The sequence below is a fragment of the Spea bombifrons genome, chromosome 1, assembly GCF_027358695.1.
Source record: "Spea bombifrons isolate aSpeBom1 chromosome 1, aSpeBom1.2.pri, whole genome shotgun sequence".
In the NCBI taxonomy this organism is placed as follows: Eukaryota; Metazoa; Chordata; class Amphibia; order Anura; family Pelobatidae; genus Spea; species Spea bombifrons.
Window position 1 is genome coordinate 98,981,848 of NC_071087.1, and position 24,784 is coordinate 99,006,631.

Below are 24,784 nucleotides of genomic sequence, written 5' to 3' on the forward strand. Positions count from 1 at the left end.
AAAGGGGCACCCCAGTGACACAGACCATATTCTGAACAAACAATGCGTATTAAAGCACTTTGTAAGCACGGTGCATTAATATGCTTTTATTAAACCTGCAAAAAATAAAATAAAGCACTTACCTTTAGGAGAAGCTGCAGCTCCAGAGCTGGGTGTCTGTTTGAGTAACTGTCATCAGAAGTGGTGCTATTTGTTTTGACAAGCATTAGGTATTCAATGCACAATAACAAAAATCTACCAAGTCCTCCTCAGAAAATGTTGCGTACATCGCATTTGATGAATATAAACAAAACTGCTTAGTTTGTACAAATTACACCATTACATACAGAATGGTTTGTAAACGGTTTGAATAGGATTGCAGGACATTGAGTTAAGAGATCTGATTAATCCGATCCATATTAATGTCCGATATTAACGTGTAAATATTGGTACTAGTGTTCCTGATTAGGAGGGACAATACCTCTTTGGGATCAAACATCTCTGTCCCCCTTTTCCTCCCCTTGAAGTCGCTCTTTTGCAGGCCTTAAGTATGTTTAATAACATGTTCTACGGCCATAAACGTTCCAGTAATGTGTATAGAAACAGCAAACATATATTTATAAATTAAGTAGCACAAATACAATTATATTGTTTGTCTTAATACCTTTAATAGGCCGCAAAATCACAAATTGCCATGAAAAAACATCACGCTACCTAAAAGAAAATTGTCCCTCTTTGGCCACTTATCTATGGGATATATACGGGTATTTATCAAAAACATATTTTAGCATCCACTGTTATTCATTCATAAGTTCATCTGTTCTGGCGTACAGAATAGTTAAAGCATAGTAGTCATAAAAAAATATAGAATGCCTGGGTTTGCAACTTGTCGCTGGATTTGAAGCAAGTACCAAAAAATGCATGGAAGCCTTTTCCAGTTTTCTTAGGTTAAATTTACAACTGAGCAGTGCGGCTTCTCTGTTTCAAATGAAAGGTTTGAAAGGTAGAGTTAATGACGGATCCAGTCCAATAGCTGGCCTTATATCCTTTTAATGCATTTCGGATGCCAACTGCGGAGAGGTCAGAACCGTAATCACAATAAAATCACAATAAAAAAACAATTAAAGGCATAAGAAAAAGCTTTGGCATCAGTGCCTGCCTTTGTGTCACATGACAATTTTAGGGGAAAAATACTGAAATGATTTTTTGAAAACTTTAGGCATTCAACAATACTAGGGATGATGTTTGCATTTAGTTACATTCAGCAGCTCACGTTTAAAAGTCTTAACAGTCAGCAAACGGTGATGGTATATTTAAAAATATATATATTTCAATTGTACCTTCCACTGACATGTTGTAGTCCCCTTTTTATAGGAAAAAGTACGAAAATGTTTGGTTGATAAAACGTCAGTTCCCCTTTAATTCCAAAAGTGCTAATAAAGAAAGCTGACACTACAGGCAGGTTACGCTTCCATTGCTTAAATCCAACATGCCATGTGTTGCCTGAAGGCCTTTGGCTATAAGGAAATGTTTTGATTATATCTAAAATACACCATATCAAAATGTAATATTTTACGCAAACAACCGCTTTGGATATGCCCTGTGGCTGAGCAGAAATGGAAAGTTCTCGCTAAGACAGTGCAAGGTGGGATTGTGTTTCCGCATTGCTGCCTTATACTGTACTGTTACTGATCCAAATGAAGTATAACACTTAACCATACTCCACCTCTTAGATGTCTTAATGTGTTAAGCGCTTTGTAGGTTTCTTTGAAAGTACGGTCAATTTTTCTGCTCTGGAAAAACTTTTGTTGTAAGGAAAATATTGAATAACGGTGACACTACCAATCATCTTCAACGCGGTATAAACCAGATAATGGAAGCACAGCGTTGGTGACTAATATTGCACGGGGGAGATTAAGGAATTTAAGAGTGCTAACCTCCCAAAATAAAAAAAACTTCTTATGAAGACATTTCATTTTGGCCCAAAAGCTTCGGCTTTTTTTATTGCGAAAGAAATTCTATAACTTTACCAAAATAATGATTTCCTGACTCAGAAGAAAGCATAACAGTAAGATCATTTTTTGTCCTACTAGGATTTGCCATAAACAATGGCAACAAAGTGCCGTCGTGCACTTTTTGTTCTTCTTGGGATCAGTGTAGATTTTCTTTTCAGCTATTACATTATACGTTTCCTTTTCTTGGCGGAATTGCTGGGTCTTTTTCCTGGTGTCCAAAGATGTAAAGGCCTCGAAATGCTCTTCGTGTATTCTCTCCTAGTGGCAAGGTTCAGCATTAACAGGCTAAGGCTCTATCATACGTAAATATACACTAGGCCAGGGAAAATTGTAAAACGGAACAGACTGATTCTTTAAAAATTATTATATGCTATTTAATATTGTAGAAGAAGTGAGATGTATTTGACTGAATGAAGAAATAAGCACTTTAAGACATGGGAGGGAAAGATTAGTTGTTTGCTCTTCAGTCTGCAGGGGACTCTTGAAAAAGTGCTTTCATGTTAAGACACCTGAAAATGTTTGCTGACAAATAGCAAAACTTCTTGAATGTAACAAGTGTAGAATGATGTAAAAGTGAACACAACATAGTGTTTAGAATGAAGTTTTTGAGAATATTGTTGAAATCCCACTCCTTGAAAAGATTTGAACAGATTGAACGAATTTGAATCAAGCTACACATTATAAGCAGTTGAAATCCATGTACTTAGGTATTGATTAACCAACCGTCTGGCAAAAGATAACAAATGGTAATTAGTTTAAACACTAAAAGGGGAAGAGTGATTTTTGGTATTAAATACCCTTTTTGAGATGTGAAGAATGTCAGGTGGATCTTATGAGTACAGTTTTGGTCTGTGTTTCTGTCTTTTGTTACCCTTTTCCACTTGTTATGTTCTCTGGGTGATAGGATAGGTATCTAAGCTTTCTTTACTAAAGATCTGCATAATTATTATTTCCAGTTAACAAATATCTGCCCTGTTGTTATTGATCGACTCATGCAGGCTTGTATAGGTTGAGAGTCAGGAGAAGAGAGAGAGAGAACCTCAGATCAGGAAACTAATGAGATATTGCTGGCCCTCTCACTGGCCCTGGATGAGGTTGGTTATGTTTTGAAGAACAAACATAGAACACAGGACAAGAGAAGGTCAAGGCCTTGTTGCTAAGACATGTAAAACATGCACATGTTCCAGAATTTTATAATTCCTTTTCTTAATGAAAGCTCTTATGTATATATTCCTCCACCTCTGGCAATCTTCTATATGAGTGTGACTTGGTCCTGTAAGGCCATAGGTGCACAATATTTGTGCAAGAACCAAAAACATCTTTCAAGATGATACATAATAACTGATTTGGTATTTAGAGAAGTTATTTCATTCTGGCAGACTGGAAGCTGACAAAGACAAACTCTTTTAGGCACTGTCAACTAACACAGATAAAAATACTTTTTTGTAGGCTCCTGTGCATATCCCACAATGCACTAAGCACACATATGGTTTATTAGAGTCTATACATTGGCTAACAATGAGCTCCCACATAACTTTTTTAAACAAAATGTGTTAATCATTTGGAGGGGGTAATATTTTGTGATATAATGATCATCTTTTTTTTACATTTCTACTTTTGTCTAGAATTGGATATGGACAACCCAGTGACATCAGCAGACTGATTTGGAAATTGTGAGCTTGCTGATCAGATCTCAATAGTGAATCATTACTTCTAGAACAATGAATGGAAGAACTTGCAACATGAACCACAGGGCAGCTGGCACTCCGCAAGGACCTGGAATGATAAGTGGCCAACAGATTCCTCCTATTAGAGTACATGCAGGAACTCCATGTCCATCCTCTAATAGCGCCACCCCAAGTCCAGCTAATGGAAACTTTTTCCTTAAGATGTCCATCGCAGGTGGTGTAGCTCCTCAGAGCAATGAGAACACCATTCACTTACCAGCATTAAGCCCCAGAAGGCAAGTCATTACAAATGGGAAACCTTTATTTCAAGTTCCACAGCCCCCAACTCAGCAACCATCATCATTGTGTAAACCAAAGCAGCATGAATTTGGACCTTCTTTTCCTGCAAGCTGTTTGAAAGGTTAGTGCTTGAAAGAGGTGGCAACTAAACTGAACAATAGATAACTTAATGTTATCTGCTCATCAGACAACAAATGTCTATTCTTTAATGTCCAACTAATTTCAAATTCTACTATGCCATGAGGAATCCAACTTGCTGATATGGGGGTTATCTTTTTATTACCACATTTTCTAGCAATTTGGAAATAAAATTTGTAGACATAACTCATTTGAACCTAATCTAACAGTCATTAAGGTAACACTTGTATCTGATGTATTTGAAACCCTTTTTTGATCTGTGTGAGGATGTTATCATGAAATGTACGGCCACTGGCCGGTTGCACATTAAATTAAAACAGTATCCTTCTCTTACTCTTCCCAGAGGATCAGTGAAATAGCATTTATTTATTATCTACTGACTTAAGTAAAAACATATTTTATTTATGAAATATCTAGTTTTTGGACTGGCTGATTCAGTTCTGGATTACCTAAAAAAAAGAGACTTCAAAATATACAGTAGTTTCTTCAGTAGAGATTTTTGAGATCTCTGCAAAACAGAGATTTGTTTAGCTATTTACATTTAAAACGGGGTCCCCAAAGCACTTTTTCTGTAATGACTTACGATACTTTCCACTTTAGATTATCGTTACATAATAGACTCTTAATTAAGCAGAAGTATTTCCAGGAGATGAAACATTGATAATTCTACTAAAGAAAACCCTAAATTATATGTATGTGACACAAATGTAATTAGGAGTATTCCGAATGTATTACGCTTTCCTAATTACCTCCAGGTGTTTGCCATTATCTTACTTCAAGGTCGTGGTAAGCGAAAGCACATTTGACAGAAATGGAAAAATACAGTACATGTTATGTTATTCCGTCTGTCTCATTGAGAATAGCTTTACTTCTTTTAGGGGTAAAGCTGGTAAAGTTGAGACCTGGCACTTTACAGAACATTTAACCCAATAAATTGCTGTTTTGAAATTATGCTTTGATTAGGGCAGATGTTTCAATGTCAAATGGAACTAATTCACGTGTTATGATAGAAGGAACACATAGGTTCTTTTTCTTTGTCATACTTACATATGGAAGATTAAAAGGTACATTTATTAAGAGGTTAGTAGAGAAAACAAGATAACTGGATGCCTTTATATGCATTAGCTCAGATTTTTGCAATACTTGCGTTAAAAGCTAAAGTTGAGGGGCAAATGTTTAAGAAGAGAAAATGTTGTTCAGTTTGAATAAAACAAACTACCTACTGTCCCTTTTTGGTACCCATATTCTTTATTGACTTGATATCCCTCTTTTCTCGGTACTCAGAATCTCAAGGTATGAGTGTATAACAAAAACAATGTTCTACAGCCATAAAAGTCACAATAAAGTGTACAGAAGTAACAGAAAACGTGTTTATAAATGTTGTTGTGTAAAAGAAATCCACTAAATGCCATACTATGTTACTTACATAGTTATCAATATTTCATACACTTTGTCTTTGTAAAGTGTCCCGATTTGTCCAGTTGCAATAGTGCGTAAGGTAATGATGAGTGGAAAAATGACCTACTCGCTAGATTATTTACCAGATTACTATTCCTGAGCTAAGTGTAAGTATTTGACATTCTATGACGGTACACATGAGTATAGAGTATCCTGGGAGGCACGTTGTCCAAGTGGAATTCTAACTAAGGAGATGTCACTGTGACACATGTGTACAATGAGCTGCCATGGGGAATTCCAGCCGTCCCAAAACTGAACACCAACAGTGTGTGTATTGCTTAAACAGTCATCAAAGTGAACCGGACCCTCCTGATTTTGGGAAATAAACCTAGTACAATGGTATTATTGTAGCAGCTTGGACATCAGAATGTTTGTTGTGAAGTCTGAGGCTACTACAATCGGTAGGAATTTGTTGTACCAATCACCATAATGTTCAGTAGGGGATTTTGCACGACTTTTGAAAGTCTCTCTACCAAATTCTACCCATGCTTTGTTTTACTGAGACTTTTGGCTATCAAATGTCATTATATTCAATTTTAAGTGTTGTGTGGCAGCATTGTATCGTACAATATATGAGAACATTTCCACACCTTGACAGAATTTGTAATATTTTGTAATGTTCTTTGCGCTTCTTTTGTTGGAACAGGTACAGTTTCTAGGTGACTTGTTTTGGAATAGAATGTATTTTTTCTTTTACACTAACATTTTTGCTGTACTGTAATTTTTTTTTTGGAGAACTCATGGTCTACAAAGAAGGATTTAAGGCGTGGAAAAGAAAATATTGCTTTAATATTATACCGCTCCAGAAAGCCCTAAAGGAACAGTAAATGGATTAGTAATAATTTTCATGTTATGAACAGGAACATGTTTAAAGATACAAAGAACACTTTTACATTCTGGTCAAAGTGATTGTTTTTTTTTTTTACTATGATTTTTCTGTCATCATATTGGTAGAAAAATACGAACAAATATATTGCTACCAAATACCAGCCTATCGAAAAATTACTACTTGAATGACAACACTTTAAATGCTAGGTTTCCTAATTTCACCTAGTCTTGATTAATTTAAATGCGATGCAAGAAGTCTAAATATTTCCACAGGGATTGGAGTAATTAACATTTTATTATATTTTTGAAACAAAGTAAATAAATTCCTACAAATGTGGTATTTTCGAGTATTTCTAGTTTTCTACTTTTATGGAATTGTGTTTCTTTTCATATTGTAGCATTTGGTGACAGGCATCGTAAGGTATAATTTGACACCTGACATCATTGATCTGTTATGCGGGGGGACAAAGGCCCTTCGTTGTCAACAAAGCCTGGTTTCCATAGTGATCCAGATACCTCATTTGCTGAAGCATGAGGAAACTCTGCTTCTATGACCACAAGGCATTTGTACCAATTATTAACTGGCTAGTAAAGGTTTGTTCTACTTGTTAAATAAATGAAGATTCTTCAGTAACTTTTAAAGGGCAATACTAACTGAAACCTATCTGAAGACTTTGACATTATTTTATATATATTTTATGAGTAAATTGGACTGTACTTATCGATTTACATAATTCCACTGGTCTGGATAGCTGAACAGCACAGAGATGTCAGTTTAATGGGGGTACTCAGCTGGCTGGATTATCTATTTAAATGTATTATGTGGATGTACACTATCGTTCAAAAGTTTGGGCTCAGTTAGCTGTTTTTATGGAAAACAAGGACATTTCTAGTAGTGCTAACATAATTGCAAAATGGTTTTCTAATGATCAATTATCCTATTAAACTTAAACTTGGATTAGTAATATAATGTGTCATTGGAACACGGGAGTGATGGTTGCTGATAAATGACCTCTGTACATCTATAGAGATATTAAATTAAAAATCATCCGTTTCCAGCTACAATAGTCATTTACAACATTAACAATGTCTACACTGTATTTCTGATTCATTTCATTTCATTTTAATGGTCAAATTTAGCTTTTCTTGCAAAAACAAGGACATTTCTAAGTGACCCCAAACTTTTAAATGTTAGTGTATATGGTTGCCATTTACACATAAACATTGTAAACAAAATAGCAACAACTGCATTCGTTAAATAATAAAATCACCGATGCATACCTAGAAATTTATCCCTGCTAAGAGGGTGATTTCATGAAAAATAACAGATTGATATCCCATTTCGTGCACGATATATATTTTTGGGCACCATCTTCATCAAAGGATTTTGCACAATAACAATCCACAATCTACTGAAGTGGAGCGCTGGATATGATGTCATATACAAGCATTCAGCTTCAACAGATTGCATGGTGCAGGAAAGTTTTATATTATGTAAAGACCTGACACTGGCTATTCCCTTGTCCTTCCTCTAACCGCACCCCAACAAACATGTCTCTTTTTTGGGTACTATGAAACATGTATATTTACAAATATTTTCCAAGCAGTGGACAGGGCCGCGCATCGATATAATGAAAACTAGATTATAATTTAAAAAAGCTATCTAAGATGTGCTCAACGGCTAGCGATTAGCTGTAAAAGAGTAGCCTGACAAAGTTATATGTGATACATGTACTGTTTTCTTGGTTTCTTGATGCCTCGATTTGACGTCTCCAGCATCTTGGTAGATGATTTATCACTATTGATTCATGTCACAAGCAACAGGTGATTAGAGGCCTAGTGACAGCGTAACAAAATCACACATATTTTCAAGCTCTGACCAAGATTTTCGAATCAAATGTTTCTAAATAAAAATTTTAATCAAAACCCTTGGCCTCTCCAGAACAGTGGAATGTGTGGGCCACTAGTGAGCATGTTTTGTGTACTGCGTCTATTGCTAGCAGATAGATGTTTTCAGTTTTAAGCCATTTGACCTTATAAATGTGTTATAATAGCGTAATACTTTTGCAAGGCTGTGTTCTGTGTAATCACCTAACCCTTCGGCCAGGACACTTTTCCAGGACAGGGAGGCAGAGACCATTTTTCTAGTTTTGCTATAGTTACATATAGGGGAAAATCTTTTAAACAGCTTACACTTTACCTAGAGAGAACTTTAACCTTTTCAGGAGAAGTATTAATAGATACCTAGTTTAAGGTAAAAATATAACTCTCCCAAAAAACATATTTATACTCCATTATTTCCCTATAAATTCCAAATTAAAGTTTGTAGTACTAGTACATTAGAAAATGTGTCCAATGTATGTGGTTGTACATACATGTTTATGGGAGAAGAGAGTGGTGGTACTTGTGACATCAGAATCACTGATCCTTGCACGTTAGCAGTGATCAATCATGTTTTTCAGCATGTTATTCAGTTTGTGAACGCAAAAGATCATCTGACTGCATTCTGCATTTTTTTTTACTTTTGTTCCTGCTTATGTCGCCATGGCATCAAGTAGCTGTAGAAGACTACCTGTTCCATGGATTCCACTTTCACTTTTTCTTAGTTGGAGAAGCTGACTGATTAGCAGCATTCTTTGGACTGTTCTTTGCCATCTCGTCTCACTTTTAACCTGTTACGTTCCTCTCTAACTGAAGTCTTCCGTGTCCAGTTAAACACACAAGGAGAATGGTGGCAGCCTCTACAAATGCAGCTGTTTTTAGATCATGAAGAGGAGACTTTTAAGTGGCACCATGTACGACTTGTGTGGTTGTTAGTGAAAAGGGTTAAATATCTCTATCAGCCGTCTATAATCATTATTCAGCAAAAGACAGGTGGCCGCAAAGTGACAAATTTATTATAAGGACTGATAATCTCTTCGTTTTAGAAATATCTGATAATAAGAATTGTTTGATGTCTTTTTATTGAATTTATTAATTATCAAATGATGATTATTAATTTGATTTTGATGGATGTAGATCACATCGATGATTACTAAGCCTATTGGAAAAGTCTGGAAAAAAAAGGAGATATGTTAAGCCTCAATATTTGGTCACCAAACCACATTAAAACCACTTAATGGGGTATTCATGATGCTTTCAAAGAGTAGCATGTACTGGAACTTAGGAAGCCCTGATTGAGAATTAATATCTTGGTATGTGTACAAAGATATATTGTAGCGTTCTTTGCTCTGAAACATACTAATTTGTGTGGTATAATTAATAGCATTTTCCACAATAATGGTATGACACACAGCGCAGAGGTATGATGTCATATCTGAGCCCTCCGTATCTTAGTCACAGGGCACCTTTAAAGGCAGTACAGACTCTGACGAGGAGAGGGCGGCTGGGGGCACTTCTTAGGTCGGGGCTAGGGAAGCACATAAGGTAAATGCATCGTTGAGTATGATCCTCACACTTCAAGCGAGAACTAGATGTGAATGGGTTCATTCTACTTCTTTAATTTCAGAGAACAAATAAAAGTCAACTGTAATGCTGGCCGCGGTGCGTTCCTCCAGTCCTGAAAGGATTAATATTACACATATGGCTCTGGTAAAGAAAGAACAAATTAATTTGTTAAGCATTCCTGGCTGGGCTCCAGCTAGTGCAGCAACACTTTTTCATTCACAGCAGCCAAAAAGGTGGAAAACAATGTTTACATTAGGTTAAGGTCTTGGCTGTGCAAAGTGTACATTAGGTACATTAATTAGCACTGGTGTTGATCAAATTAATGCATTGTACTTTTACCAGCATTGGTAAATAAGGTTTGTTCAAAAATGTGTTCCAAGCAGCATAAACAATGTGCGTTTGTCAGAAGTGATTATCTGCTTAACCCATTCAATTCAGTGATGTTCTAAAAATATAAGCTCATAGCTTATTCATTTATCGTTAACCATTGATATACAGATATGTCACTGGTAGATAGATACATAGATGTATGATATACTGTACTGTAGCACTAATAAAAAAAAGTGAAAAGCAACCCCATGTATTGTAAATGGATATCCTTTGCAAATTTACCCTTCAGAATACGAAGTTCAATCAGTAAGTTGACTTTTGGGAAATCTCGCTGATAATAATATGCTTTATACAGGACCGGCCAAGCTATTTGCGCAGCAGAAGCTCACTTGGACTTTGGCTCATCTTAATGTAAAGTCACAGACAGTTTTGCCTGGGGCATCTGAATCATGGAGTCACCAGGCAGTGGAAGCTCATAGGCTGCTTTACTAGAGGCAAAGTAAATCCCTTTGTGTCTCCCCCAATTTCCTTCTTTAAAGGATGCCTGCTGGCTATGGGTGTATTGCATACATATAGCTAATCTAAAAAATCGGGGGGGGGGGGCAGGGGGCAGATCATATTCTTGTCTTGGGTGCTATTGGGTTTAGAACCAACCTTTAAAAAAAAGTTGGTGAGATAAAACCACAAATAAATAGACATACAGTACATGTGACTTTGCTAAAGATGTCTCATCAACCATTACACACCATCACCAACGATCGAAAAATAATAACGTATTTTTACTTAAAAATGATCCCATATTTTGAAATCCCTCAATAAATACATGCAAGCTTGTAGTAAAGATTCCCAATGCAAACGATTAACATCAGTGGGCGACATCCTTATTTTATGTAACCTGCTGTGGATTCTTTCTTTTTTAATTAGGGATCCTGAACATATCCCCTTAACACTTTGTGTTTGATAAGTTACGCTATTTGGTTATTTAACATCTTATGGTCCTTCCTTTTGAAAGGTTTTGTTTTATGATGTGGCCTGTGCAATATGTATTTACGGTTTGTATAGTGCACCTCGTATGAAGTTGAATGTTACCCGGCTTTCGCTGTTGCTGTGTAAACTAGCTGATTATTTTTTGGGGATATCTAGTATTTTTTGGTGACCAGATGGGGATGCGCACTGGTTTTCCAGTGGGGTACTGGTTTGGAAGAAAAAAAGGTATAATGTAAAAGTAATACTTCCATTAGTTAGGTAGTTATTTCTAATTACCCACATCCCTTCAGAGAGATCTTGAAAAACTACATCAGGGGCTCAATTTAATGATGCTTCTAAACCTTAATTGGTGTTAACGGTGGTTGAAAATGCACAGTTGCCATTGTGTCTAAACATTAAATAACAGCTGTACATTGTAGACCGCAACCAGTAAAACAAAAAAGGAAACAACTTCTACTTCCAAGAGATTCAGTGGGGTGCGCAGAGTATTACATGCAGTGTTACATAGACTTATTTGTGACCACACCATATTCACAGTCACTTTCATAGGCATGGCTTCTGATTTATTCACATATTTTATTTTTTTATCCCATATTTCACACAAAAACTGTACAACCAAAAGCCTGGACAATATTGGCTGTAACCAGCTTCTGTTGTGGCAGTGAGCTATGCTAACATCAAGAGGACATTTTCTTTTTGACGTAATTGAACAGAAAGTGCTTTAGACATGGGATCAGCTGACAATACTCTTGCTAAATGTGCAAGTGGATTTGAGAAATTATTTAATAAATGTATTTGTACCCTGTAGTTTAATTGCTTATGTATGGGTATAATTTTAACTTCATTTTGTCTTCATTTACAGCAAGGATCTTGATTTTATAGAGATTATTGAAAAGAGCCCTTAATGTCTTAATGACTAGGCAATACATGCATTACTCTTATCTTGACAGTATTGGATTAAGGCTTGCATTTGGGTTAGATGAACAAATGGGCATGGTGGTAGCAATACAAGCAGATACACATAGATTCTGACTAGATCATATGACTAGTAAGTTATTATTGTTGTGGGTACTCATACAGGGCCACCATTAGGATACATTGCTCATTGGCCCTTGTGCCTGGAAGTAGGCCCCCATGGCCTGCTACCCGTGTCTGCCCATGTGTGGCTTTAGAGCAGAGGTGGCAGGTTGAGGCTGGGGTCTGGAGGATGTTTTCTGGGTATTGGGGCCTGGTGAGCCCATTATGAGCTTGGAGTGGGGCAGTAAAAGAAGCATAAGGGAAACACAGCAGGTTAGGGAAACACTTGAGGTTAGTTCTCGGCCCCAAGATTTCTGATAGTGGCCCTTCACATAGATATATTTGCGTGATGTAAAAAATCCTTGAAGTCGGGGGAGGCTGCTGGTATGCTTGGTATTTTTGTGGCCTTATACCCGATTACTAAGAGTTTGGGGTTTTTTTAGAAACTATTACACTTTTGATTAAAAATGCAAACTAATGACCTTTTGGTATTGCAGGTAATAATATCCTATTCAGCCAGTTGACTTTGAAATCAAAATACTGTACAGGGAAGCAGTGATATTAAAGTTGCAAGTGCTTGCATGCTGGCTTTGCATTCATAAACTGTAGAAAGGCAACAAATAATTGGCTTGTGTCCGGTGTCATGTCAATGTGAGGATAAAATGATACAAATAAATGTATCAACAGCTATTATAGATGATCCAAATCCCTAATTGTGTATATTACAAAAGAACCGTAATCTTTTCTATGATGGTGTACAAAACCGGTATAATGAAATTCAGGTGTCTGGAGATTGTAAAGACAGATTAGTACACACAACTTTGTGTCTGTCAATTGTCTCGTTCATTATCAGACTGATGAAACTTATTGTTGTAGAGTCCTGAGGAAAATAGGAGCGGCTACCTTGGTGGTTAAGCTGTGTGTGAGAAATATGAACTTGGGCAGCCAGGCCCATTTGTCTCTCGTCAACAAAAGCTTGCTCTACTATGTATAATACACGTGCAGGTTTGACTGAAATGTGTTGTTGCAAATGTGTCAATGAGTAAACACCCAGAATCTGTTCCCAACAGTCATTTCTCAGCTAAGTCCAATTGTTCTACATGCCGCTTTACTTAAGGAGGAGGGAGAACCCAGGGATACTTTGCATGCAGGGACCTTCTCACACATAGAGCTTGAGTCAACCTTATTTTCCAGTTGTCACCTTATATTAGTATTCACCAGCTGGCGACCCACTTACCAACTGAAGTCTAGCACAGCAAAATGTTCACAAGCAAGTTACCTTTTTGTTATTTTGTTAATGTGTTTTTTCATTTAGTAGAATAACAGATAACCCCTAGCCATAAATGTTACAGGATAACTCCCTCTACAATGCCAAAAGAATTATAACTTATTAGGGAAAATGCCTCATGTCACAGGAGGCTATCAATAGTCCTGAGGCTTAACAAGTAGAAGCATAGGAATAAGGGTCCTGGGATTTTTTTTAACACAGAAACATGGGAAGGCCGGGAGGACTGCTTCAGCACACTGGTGTCCCGATTGTGTAATGCATATTCGAGTCCATTTCACAGTAACAGGCATTCTGTTCTAGTTGTGCTAAGAACACGATGTCTCATATGTTCACTTATATTTGCCATTAATCAGGGAGGATAAAGTGGAGATATATTACAGATTCTCTTTGCTTATTCTTCTTTATGAACCAATACATTCTCTTGACCATCTTCTCTTAAATAGTGAACCAGCATAAAAGCTGTGATTTCAGTTATTTGTTTTTAATCGCACACAATTGTTTGGAAAGCACCATCTGATTATACGTGTTGAATTTAAGATAAAGTACAGGGAAAGCCTATGTAATGATCCATGTTCACTAGGACTAAGCATCTTCAGTAAGATTTTGGCTTGAGACTCAAAGTACACATGACGCATGGAAAATGTTCTATCAGCCATCAAAGCATATCCATGTGTGTTTGTTGATTTTTCTGCATAAGCCACCATAATTTTCAACAGGAATATTTTAGAATGTTTTATTGTCTCAGCGTAAGAATATTTGAAATTGGTTTTCTTTTTCAGAAATGTTGTGTAACCATTCTGAAATGAGAGAGAATAGACTCACTGTGTCTCTGCATAGCCTTGTCACAGTGGGAATTGTCATTCTGTGAATTCACAGCATGTGTATTCTCATGAGAAGTGTTTTGACACGCTCCTCCCATGCCATGTGCTCTGCTCTCCCCCCCAGCTCTCCTCTGCTATCACATGCCCCCTCTGTTCCTCTCTGCCCTCTCCCATTCCCTCTGCTCTGACCCACCCCTTTTCACTACCTCTGCTGCCCTGAGATGAAATTAGGGATAAAGAGTAGAGAGGAAAAAAGAGAGAAAGAAATGGAGGAAAGAAAGACAGAAGAAAGAAGAAAGAAATGGGAAGGGAAAGAAATGAAAGAGGGAATGAAAGAAGAAAGAGGGAGATAGAAAATAAAGAAAAGTAAGATAGAAGAGACTGATAAGAAAAGAAAGAGGAAGGAAAAAAGAAATAGTTGTCATTTTGTTAAAGAGTCAAAACCCTATTTCATTCTCATAATAGAATGAAGTGTTACTGTAGGTGCCGCTATCCTCTTATTTGCCATAATCGTGTGTAATAATGCAGAAAGGCAATAATAGCATTTTTTAACCAGCATACTTTTTTCCTCTTGAAGGCAATTTTACATTCCGCAGTCCTAATGACCAGAGACATGATCAGAGAGAAACATTTACATCCCGAGTAATTATCCTATTCTATAGCGGAACAGGCCTATTTACTGTAATTTTTCATTCTGGAGTTTGCTGAAATTGTATTTAAGTTAAAATATCCAAATCAGGCATTGAAAAACTCTGGATGACACCAAGAAAGGGTGGAGGCAGGCGGAAGTGGAGTGCTGGAAGTAAAGTACTTTGGTCCCAGCATGGTTTTTGGGGCTGTACCCAATAGCCTCACCTGCAGCAACTAATTAAGGACTGAGGCCTTATTATGGCGGTTGTAAACAGCAGAGCTCAGAAGTTACCTGGGCTGTGAAGCTGCAACATTGAATAAAGGGGTTCTGTGAGCTAAAAGAAACAATATTTTCGGTTTTATGTATCTGTTGTTTTGTGGTTTGGAACTAGCTGTCTTACCTGAGCTAGAATTCTGTTTTGGTTTATTTGTGTGAAAAAGCATATTCATTTTATCTATGGTTTCCTGCCTTTCCTTGGCAGAAAAGATCCTGCAAAGAGGTGAAGTTATCACTATATATATATATATATATATATATATATATATATTAATAATAATATATATCTTTTTAAATCATATTTTTTTCTTGCAGCATGAAGTATATGGACTTTTGTAGAGGAGTTGAAGAATGAAAAAGACACCCCCATTGCATTTTTCCTCTAACCACCAATACTGACACATGAAATAGAGAAGTGTCTTAGTCCAGAGCATTCTACTTATACAAACATTATACTTTCAAGTATGAATTGTATGGAGGCATCAGGATTGTGTTAAAAATCAAATCGAGCGAGAAAATAACATTTTTACTTTAAAGCACTGCATTCATAAATGGTTATAAATGTTTCATTTGTATTATGAACATTTGTTTTTGCATATTAACTTCACACACACCTTGATGTCTGCAGGCATCTCTAGAATCATTTGAAGACTCTTGAGAGATTTTTTTCACCTGTCAAAACAGAGATCATTTTAGGTGTCCTCGCCTACTGTTTAGTTTGGCATTTCAGTCATTTTTTTTTTAATCCAAATTACGATGCTAATCATGTTGTCCTTAAATTGATGTGACTCAGTTTCCACAATGAAGTGCAAGACACATTACCACAGTTAAAGTGAACCAACCCTGTCATTGCCAGAGGGTTGAGCTTAGTACTGCCGAGCACTGACACTCAAATGGGTAAAAATATGCCCAGCAAAGGCTGGCACTCAAAGCGTTGAAGCTACATAAAGCAAAACCTTTTAAAAATACTTTTCTGAAAGATCCATTCTCCTCATCTGGGATTGACATCTTAAATTTGTTTCGCTTTGAGTTCTTGATCCAAAAGAGTAAGGAGGTTTTCTTACCCCTCATAACAGAGAATGAAGCCCCATTTTATGAGTGACTCTTGACATGACTACTTGTTGAAATAACATGACATCATATTGAGTATTAGCCATAACGAACGGACCTTCAGTACAAAATGTACTATGATTCAGGCGCACCGAAGAACTGAAGACTTTGATTTTTACGTATAAAATATGAAGTTATATGAGACATAAGGACAGGGACAGTGTGGTATTGCTGCTCAAGTTACACCGAACAGAAATTTCTCATCACTTCTCAAATTACTCCAGCCTTATCATTTTTTTTGCAGTCACAAAAATTATGAACACACTTATATTACACTGTATTTTTCTGTGGAAGTAATTATCATGTTTACTGAAAAATATGTTCATTTGGAGTAAATGACCACATTCATTATTTCAAGTCAGCACTGGCTAATAATAGCTGATGAAGCATTCATTATGAATTAAAAAGATGAGAAGAAAAAACAATCTCATTACACCAACTAATAGAATGTTCATGGTAATAAAACCCCTTTTCAAACTTAGAGCAAGAATTATGTTTTTTTATGCATAACTTATATTATAGCAATAAATGGGTTTATATTGTTTTCTGTAACTTTAACTGACATCAGTACTGGTGTTAATAGGTGCAGATTTTTTTGCACTTTGGATCTGAAAATGGCCCGTTGGGGTCTTGAAAATGTATATGTGTCTAGAAATGTTTGAGCGTTGGCCAAATAAAAAGTATCAATCTTGACTAAAGATGTTATTTTTTCTTGGACCATCTATATCCATCTATTATGCTGATAAGTTTAGAAGAAGAAAATAATTTGTGCACACAATGTAATATATATTTATATATATATATATATATATATATATATATATACATCTTTTGCTGTTTATATACACATACTTGTGAGTTCTAGAGCTGTAGTGTGTTGTGAGGACAAACAGTGAGTGGGCAGAGTGTGCATTCTGCATTGACTGATTGTGTCAGTACTTGTTATAATTATTATTATTATTATTATTATTATGTGACCTGTCATGATGTCACTATGCACCAAACATTTCAGGAAGTGTTGCAAGGGATGTGACAGCCATTTCTGACAAAATATGTGATTTTAAGTATTTCTAGCTGAACTTAGTTCACTAAATTGGATGTGTTCTGCAACTTTGTCTAATATTTAGAATGCCTACTTGTCGCCAATGTCAATCTGTGAACTTCATGAATCGGACATCTAGATATCTAGAGTATATTTTGGAGAATAATAGTCTCTCCTCCTGATTTTAAATTAGGACTTTGTGACTTCATTGCGATTAAGTATTGGTGATAGCTCTATCCCTAAAGACAAAGAATGAATGATTCATAGGTGGGCAAGATAATGACATGAGTTATCTTGAGTAAAATTCAGAATCTTAATTAGGCCAGAGACTTTTTGTGCAAGTTATAGGAAATACACTGCTAGTATTAAATACTTGTGTTATAGGGGTTTTTTTTTTGACTAACCTGTTTTTCTGAAGACTGGATGTTTGCCAATCAGATGTTTATGCCTGATTAATTTTTATTGTTCATAAACAGAAAATACGTAGAAATTGAAAAGTTGCCTTAGCAGCGAACCGTTTGAGGAACAGTACAAGGAATTCAAGCCTTCCTTACTAATTGTTACTCATCTCAGGTTATCTTACACCTATTCTTCTCCAAATATCCCTAAAATGTTCCATGTGGGTAGGTCGTATTGGCTAAGTTAAGTATGAAAGACAAATTAACTATTGTTTACCCTTAAAATTGTTTTATGCATATGTGTGTATTTCTGCGTGACCTTAACCCTAATTGAAGGCATAGGTTTTGCCACTATTTGAAAATGCAAATATCAGCAAGGTAAATCCATTTGTGGATTCAGTTGATATATCTGTAAGCAGAAAACACTTGAGCACAGGTCTTTAAATTAACAATTCATTTAAAAAACCACAAGGGTACACAGAATGTCTGGCCTGCAGTCCTTGAGGACTGTAGTTGTTCTCCTCTGACATATAGTTTGGATTTGGCTGGGATTGGGACTATGGTCAGCAGCTAAAATAAATCCCTTTAAAGAGCCTAGTTCATATGTAGTACTCTTAATCCCATCGCTTATTCTCCATGGCTTTGTATTACTTTCTGGATGACACATGCAGGCTCTTTTTTATTCCTGGAAACTAAAAAGACACTAGAAAATTCCAATTAATTAGCATGCCTTGAACTAATGAAAAGAGAAAACTCAAAAGAGAAATGCCTTACTCTTTGTGATAAGTGTAAAACTTCATGAACAATGCAGTTTTCAAATATTTGTATGGTTTTCCCATGACTAGTTTCCCCGTGACTCTGCAAAAAAAGCGAGAAACAACAAGTACATGGCATTATTGGATTGTAATTGTAACTAGGGTTCAGTGCTTTTGCAGACAGAATAAGATGAAATTTGAAGAATCCTCAAAAAGATTACATCAGTGTGTTACAGCTGTGTTTTGGTTGTGGTTTAGGGGACATGGGATTTTTTTTAATGTCTATATAAATATTACTGTTGTTTATACAAGGCAAGAAGTTGTTCATAATTTACATTTTTGGAGGGTGCCATGAGAGGCAAGAGTCTATGGTCAAATATTAACCCTGTCTCTTATCTACTTGACTCATTTTAAAAGTTGACATTAAACCTGTGTGTGATGCAAGTAGATACTTACTATAGGTAAGGAGGAATTGTACACCTTCCTTTGGGTACACTTGGACCAACATTGATCATCTCTGCTATAAGACAATATTACCTTGTGTAGCACTGCTTTGCCAGGGCTCTGAGTCAATCTCCAGGCAAGGGAACATGGTTTGGTCGCATCCACTACCTACCCAGGTTCCATCTTAGTTACACTGCCTCCCTAGCAGCCTATATGGGGCCAGTACCATCCCATGCACAGCTAGCCAACCCATCATGTGGCTAGCCCCATCCTTGTTACACCACACAGAGACAGGGAGCTCTGGCTGGCCAAACTTGAGAACCTCCCAGGTACGACTTGACCTTCATATGCATGTGAAACCACATAATGAGCTGAGACCCTAAGTCAGTGCTGCAGGGAGTGTTGTAAAATGTGTTCTCCATAATGTAATAATCCTAACCCTAATATAAAACACATAACATAGAAGGTATGCTGTCTACAAACTGTGTTGAGCTGACATAGCAGAGTGTCTTTGTTAATGTGATACTTTCTTGATATCATCTTCTGTATAGAGTGCAGTTTGTGCTGGCTTCTCTAGGAGAGAATTCTGCTCTTGTACTATCATCTACTATCATTTTTCTATTGTGTTATCTACAAACCTGGGAACTTTGTGGCTCCCGCTATTCAGGGTGCGTGCAGAACTTTGCTGTTTAAATGGGAAATGGGCAAGGAGTGGGGCAGGTTAGATTGCTGCTCCAACCTGGAGTTTATTCAGTGACAACACGGAGACCCGAGGAAGCAAAGCTTCTCCCAGGTTCTCCAGGCGAAACGTTCCAAGGTAGAAGAGTTCCAAGGTATGATTACTGGTGTACAGTTAAAGAACCTATAGAAGTAAATATCAAAGTTAAAGAAATGTATGAATTATGACCAAAAGGAGACCAATAACCCAATAACATGCATTCAGCTGCTTATGTACACGTGACAATATGCCAAAAACCTGAACCCCCACCCCCCACAATTAAGGTGTTCAAACTGGGAAAACTTAGTTGAGGGTGTGGGTATAAGCAAACGTCATATTCTGGTGGTCTCACTACATTACTAGGAGGCTACGTGACAGCCCAGACCTCATTCAATTTCACAGGTCAGCGGGCTGGTCAGGGGACTATGAGTATGCTCCGTTTGATAATTGACCACTTAAAAACATAATTGCGTAAGAAAACATACCAAGATGTTAAAATCACATTGACCAATTTTGACCAAAACACACTTACTCTCAACAATGAGTTCTGCATAGAATGTAGATTTTTATACTATTTCCTGATGCCATTTCTGACTTAAGGTCAGTTATTATAATAATACTTTTTGCAAAGCAAAGATGTATTCACAAAACCGTGTAATAGAATAGAGGGCAAATAATTTATCTTTTACTTTAACATACTTAAATAAAAAATATTGATTTACCTCTGTGTTGTGAATGTACTACCTGTGCAGGCCAGGGGAGATCACAAGATCTCCCTAACGGATCCATGATCCCCACTGGCTGCACAAGCAGAATAGTGAGGCAGGTCTACAGAAAAAAACTGGGATACTGGCCAAAAACAGGACTGTCCAACGAAAACCAGGACACTTGGTAGCTATTGGGTTTATACATTCAAAAGTACTGGGAATTATGTTTTTAATACTGCATTTAGAAAAGTTTTAAATTGTGGAACAGTACCTGTATGTGGATATGATTTGCAATACAGCATGCATGCTATAAATGTTTATTGCCATTCTGCATGATGCCTTTTTATGCGTCCCCAGGGCATCTCCTCACCCTAGTTTGCAAGAGATGGACACTTACTGCTCCAGTTTACCAGATTAATATCTAAAGAGACAAATGTTGTCTTAGAATATATAATAATAATAATTATTATTATTATTGATATTTAACAAATCATAAGCCATTCTAATTAACTGTGCACATTTATATGGACAAGACATACCAAAACATTTTTCCATATACTGGTCCTAAGGTTCCATATAGGATCCTATATATTGTATTTCCTTTTTATATAGGCTGATTTCATGCATACGTGTAGCCCATAGAGGTTTGTTCATTATACACTGCATTTTATGTTCCAGGGTGTATTAATGTTCTGTATTACTATTGCAATGATTCACAGCGGTTCTACGTTTTTTTTTTAAATTATTATGAAACTACTTTATTTGTGAGCCACTAATAAGCACAAACACATGAAAAAGACCAAATTACATACAAACATTCTAAACAGTTTTAAATTGATGTTAGTCCTATTAAATTTGTACAGAGTAATTACCTAGAAGCACCGTTTAAATATAATGGAAGGTAGTAAATATATGCTTTGGTATAGGATGAACATTTTTACCTTTAGATGTTTCTGAGTTAATGACTCTAATACATTTACTAATACATTCTTTATACAGACTATAGTAGCTATAGGTTTTCCTTACCCACTCGAACAATAGAAACCTAGCTACAAGGAATACCTTGCTATACGATTAACTGGCAGACTTGTATAAGTCTTGAACTTGATAGGAATTAAAGTCTTTTATGTGCAGACATTCCACTTCAATAAGCTTTTCGGTGAAGTATAGGTTTCCACGTCTGTTTTACAAAGTCACATTAATTAATGCCTGCATTGTTTACAACAGAAAGCATGCGAACATGATTACTTAATAACAAGGAAAAAACTGTTCTGAGATTATTTGAATTGTGCGTGGTCTAAGGCGAATAGAATAGCAATAGTTTGATTGTTAAAATTTAGGGACTATTATTTCTCGGCTTTGTGCTTTTGTGCCTAATCCTCATTGCCTCCGTATCATCATGCACGCAAGCAAAAAAAAAAATTATTAGAGTCACAGCAGTCAATACTCTCGAGATATCCTTCAACATACATTGCCTATTACTCAATCTCCCTTTTTCCTTTCAGTTTGACCACAAATACATTGAAATATAATGTAAAACTGTAATTAGCAATTACATAAAATTAACAAAAGGTAGTTTTTGGATGTTTCTAATATCAATAATTCCTTCAGGTTTAGTTCTATGTCAAGTTGTAGTCAGTGGCATATTTATCTTCAGTGCTGCCCTAGGCCTAACCCAGGGCAGTGCCACCAAACATTCCCTCTGCACCACCATCCTTACTGCTGGGCATCATACTCTGGTACCCCCGCCTTTTGGAAACGTTGGGGCAGAGAGAAAGAAATCTATGAAGGACTATACCATCTCAACACAACCCACCATAGTGCTTATGGGGCGGTTGGGGAGATCCCTTTTAACCAGGCCCTTTCGGCAGCGATGCTACAGAGAGACTGATAACCCACTACACCCTGTTATGTGGCTTAGTTCACCTGGGACAGAATACACCACTGGTTGTAGACCTGCTTAGAGTTGGTCAAGGTGGCCTTTGGTGCTGGATCTAACTGCAGGCTTGGATCATCCAGCAGGATTCACTTGCAACATAAGGAAAGGACCAAAATGCTGAAGAAGAACAGGAATTTGAACCTCTAGGGAAAACACTATTTGGCACTGTATTTGAAAAATAGGTCATTAAGGAGGTATATAAGATTCATAGTTCTAAAAAACGTGTGTGGGATTTAGTCAACATGCCTACCTTAAGGTGGTACACCATGTCTCCATATCTATACACGCCCCACATTTAACCACACACCCTGATTTGAACACCTGGACTGTTGGAGAGGTATTTTACACCAAACCCATAAATATATTTATTCTACGCGTGAATCTATCTGGTGTGTGCTATTTGCTTACCTACAAAACTAGGCCATGCACATAATTTATTAATTTAATTTATGAAGCTAAGCATAGTTTGTCATATAGATGCACTGCATGTGCAATTTTACAGTGAGCTATGTCTCAAATGATCATTACTTGTTGTATTTTTAAAAGCTGTTAGTTAGAGCCTGTGAATGCACCACCCTTTGGCATTAACTGTCCACTTAACACAGGAGTTCCATGGATAAAATAGAACAGCCAAGACACCGCTCGAGAACTTTTCACAGGATTTGACTACCTATTCAGCTATTAATATCATGTAAAAATACTGCAAATGGTATACAGTAAATTTGTTTTATGTACTATTGTTTCTGCATTTGCACACTTTGTATGACATTCCTGTGGAAGACTGCAGCTGTCTATTGTTGCATGTTGAAAATGATGGCTGTTTAGCTATTAACCAAAAATATGGGGCTGAGCATAGAAACAGAAGATACCATGGAATGAGGAAATGAATAACATGAAACATTTCCATGATGTATTTTTCAGTTTAAAACGGTTAATTATTAAGTCTAATGGTCAGTGACATTTTTAAGCAATGTCCTGGGAAAAGATTATTTATTAAAAATAATTTATTACCTGATAGGGACCATTACAATACACTTTTTCTTTCTAGTGATCTTGATTGTCTTCATTTGTGAAAGTCATTCTAATGTGCTGTGAAGGAAAGAGAAGTACGATACAAACAATTCTGAGCAAAAAAAGCAGATGTTTAAGAATGCAGATTACATGAAATAGGAATTCCGATGGAATATAACTGGGGATTACAGATTTGGTTTGGATCAAGGAGCCAGCCCCCAAAAATTAGAACAGTTCCACTTAGGGGCGCTCATGTAAGAGAAAAGGGAAAAAAAACAACAATAATAGGGTAGATTGTCACAACCAATAAGTAATTGTATGGAGTTTGTTGCACTCACAATAGTGCTGAAGTGTTCGGGCGTTTCTTAGTTTCTTTTTGTGTCTGGATGGAAAAACAAATAGAGTCAGAGACCAATGGTGTAGTACTTCCTTCCCAATATGTATAAAATAAAACTGGTTGCGCTCGCCAGGATAGTATAGGGTGCCGGATTGATGGCAGCCCTGCAAAACCATGGGTGTCAGGAAATGGTTTCTAGACGCCATGGCGACCTGCTGCCCAGGGTTTGTGGAGCCCTGGAATATAATAATATTTTTCATTGAGCATAAAATACAGTGCTGTATTTAGTATTGTAAATTAGCAGACCAGTTGGCTACTATTGTTGTCAGTCATATCAGTGATATTTTGAATTACCAAAACACCACACTGACCTGACTGTTCATGGCAGGTCCTACTTGTGCAATAAAACACTTTTCTCCATTCTTGTGTTAAGAGTGTCTGTATGAGTGATTAAGACTAAGTCATTCTATTGTTTACCTCATTGAGTTCCCAGGTATAATAATGGCAACATAAATAGTGTCATACAATGAGCTTGCATTAAGCAGCCTGTCAACTATTTTGTTAGGTGGAAGAGGCACCAAAGTAGTTATTGATCACATCATTAGTTAACCTAGACTTGGTCCTGTTTAAAGGATGGGCTAGAATGTTTTATGACTATTTCAGCCTTAGGAGTTTAAACATTAGTACAGCTTTTATACTACTAATACGTTGCTATTTATTATTATTATTGCTGTAGAGAACTATCATCTATTAAACAAACCACCTGGTTAACAGTTGTAACATCTTTATTGACATAAACCAATCCAATGCCAAGGGGATCTATTTAAACATTAGTGCTTTGTGCTATGTCTTACAAACTCCAGTGGTGCTCAAATCCCAACTCATATTCTCATATCCGACATAGAAAGTAGAATATAATTGAATCCAGATTTAGGGACTTATCCAAAATGCATTAATTCTGTATGTGGAACGTAGCAGAACAGTGCACTGTTCATTTGCATCACGCTAGTAAACCAGGTTCTTCTGCAAGTAAACCGTGTTCTTCCTTTTCTTCTGTTTTTATTTTTTTTGCTAGTCTTTACTAGTCTTAACTAGTACTACCAAAATTACATAGATTGACTGATAGAGGAAATATGACAAC

At 36.6% G+C, this 24,784-nt stretch overlaps 1 protein-coding gene across 1 annotated transcript in view; it reads left to right on the forward strand.

Moving 5' to 3' along the window:
* The window catches only part of GLIS3 (GLIS family zinc finger 3), a 134,625-nt gene that overhangs the window by 9,407 nt on the left and 100,434 nt on the right, over window positions 1-24,784 (forward strand). The window contains exon 2 of the mRNA XM_053466174.1: window positions 3,620-4,082. Within this exon, the coding sequence (XP_053322149.1) occupies window positions 3,716-4,082 (367 nt within the window). The 5' untranslated portion in view covers window positions 3,620-3,715. The remainder of the gene's footprint in view (window positions 1-3,619; window positions 4,083-24,784) is intronic.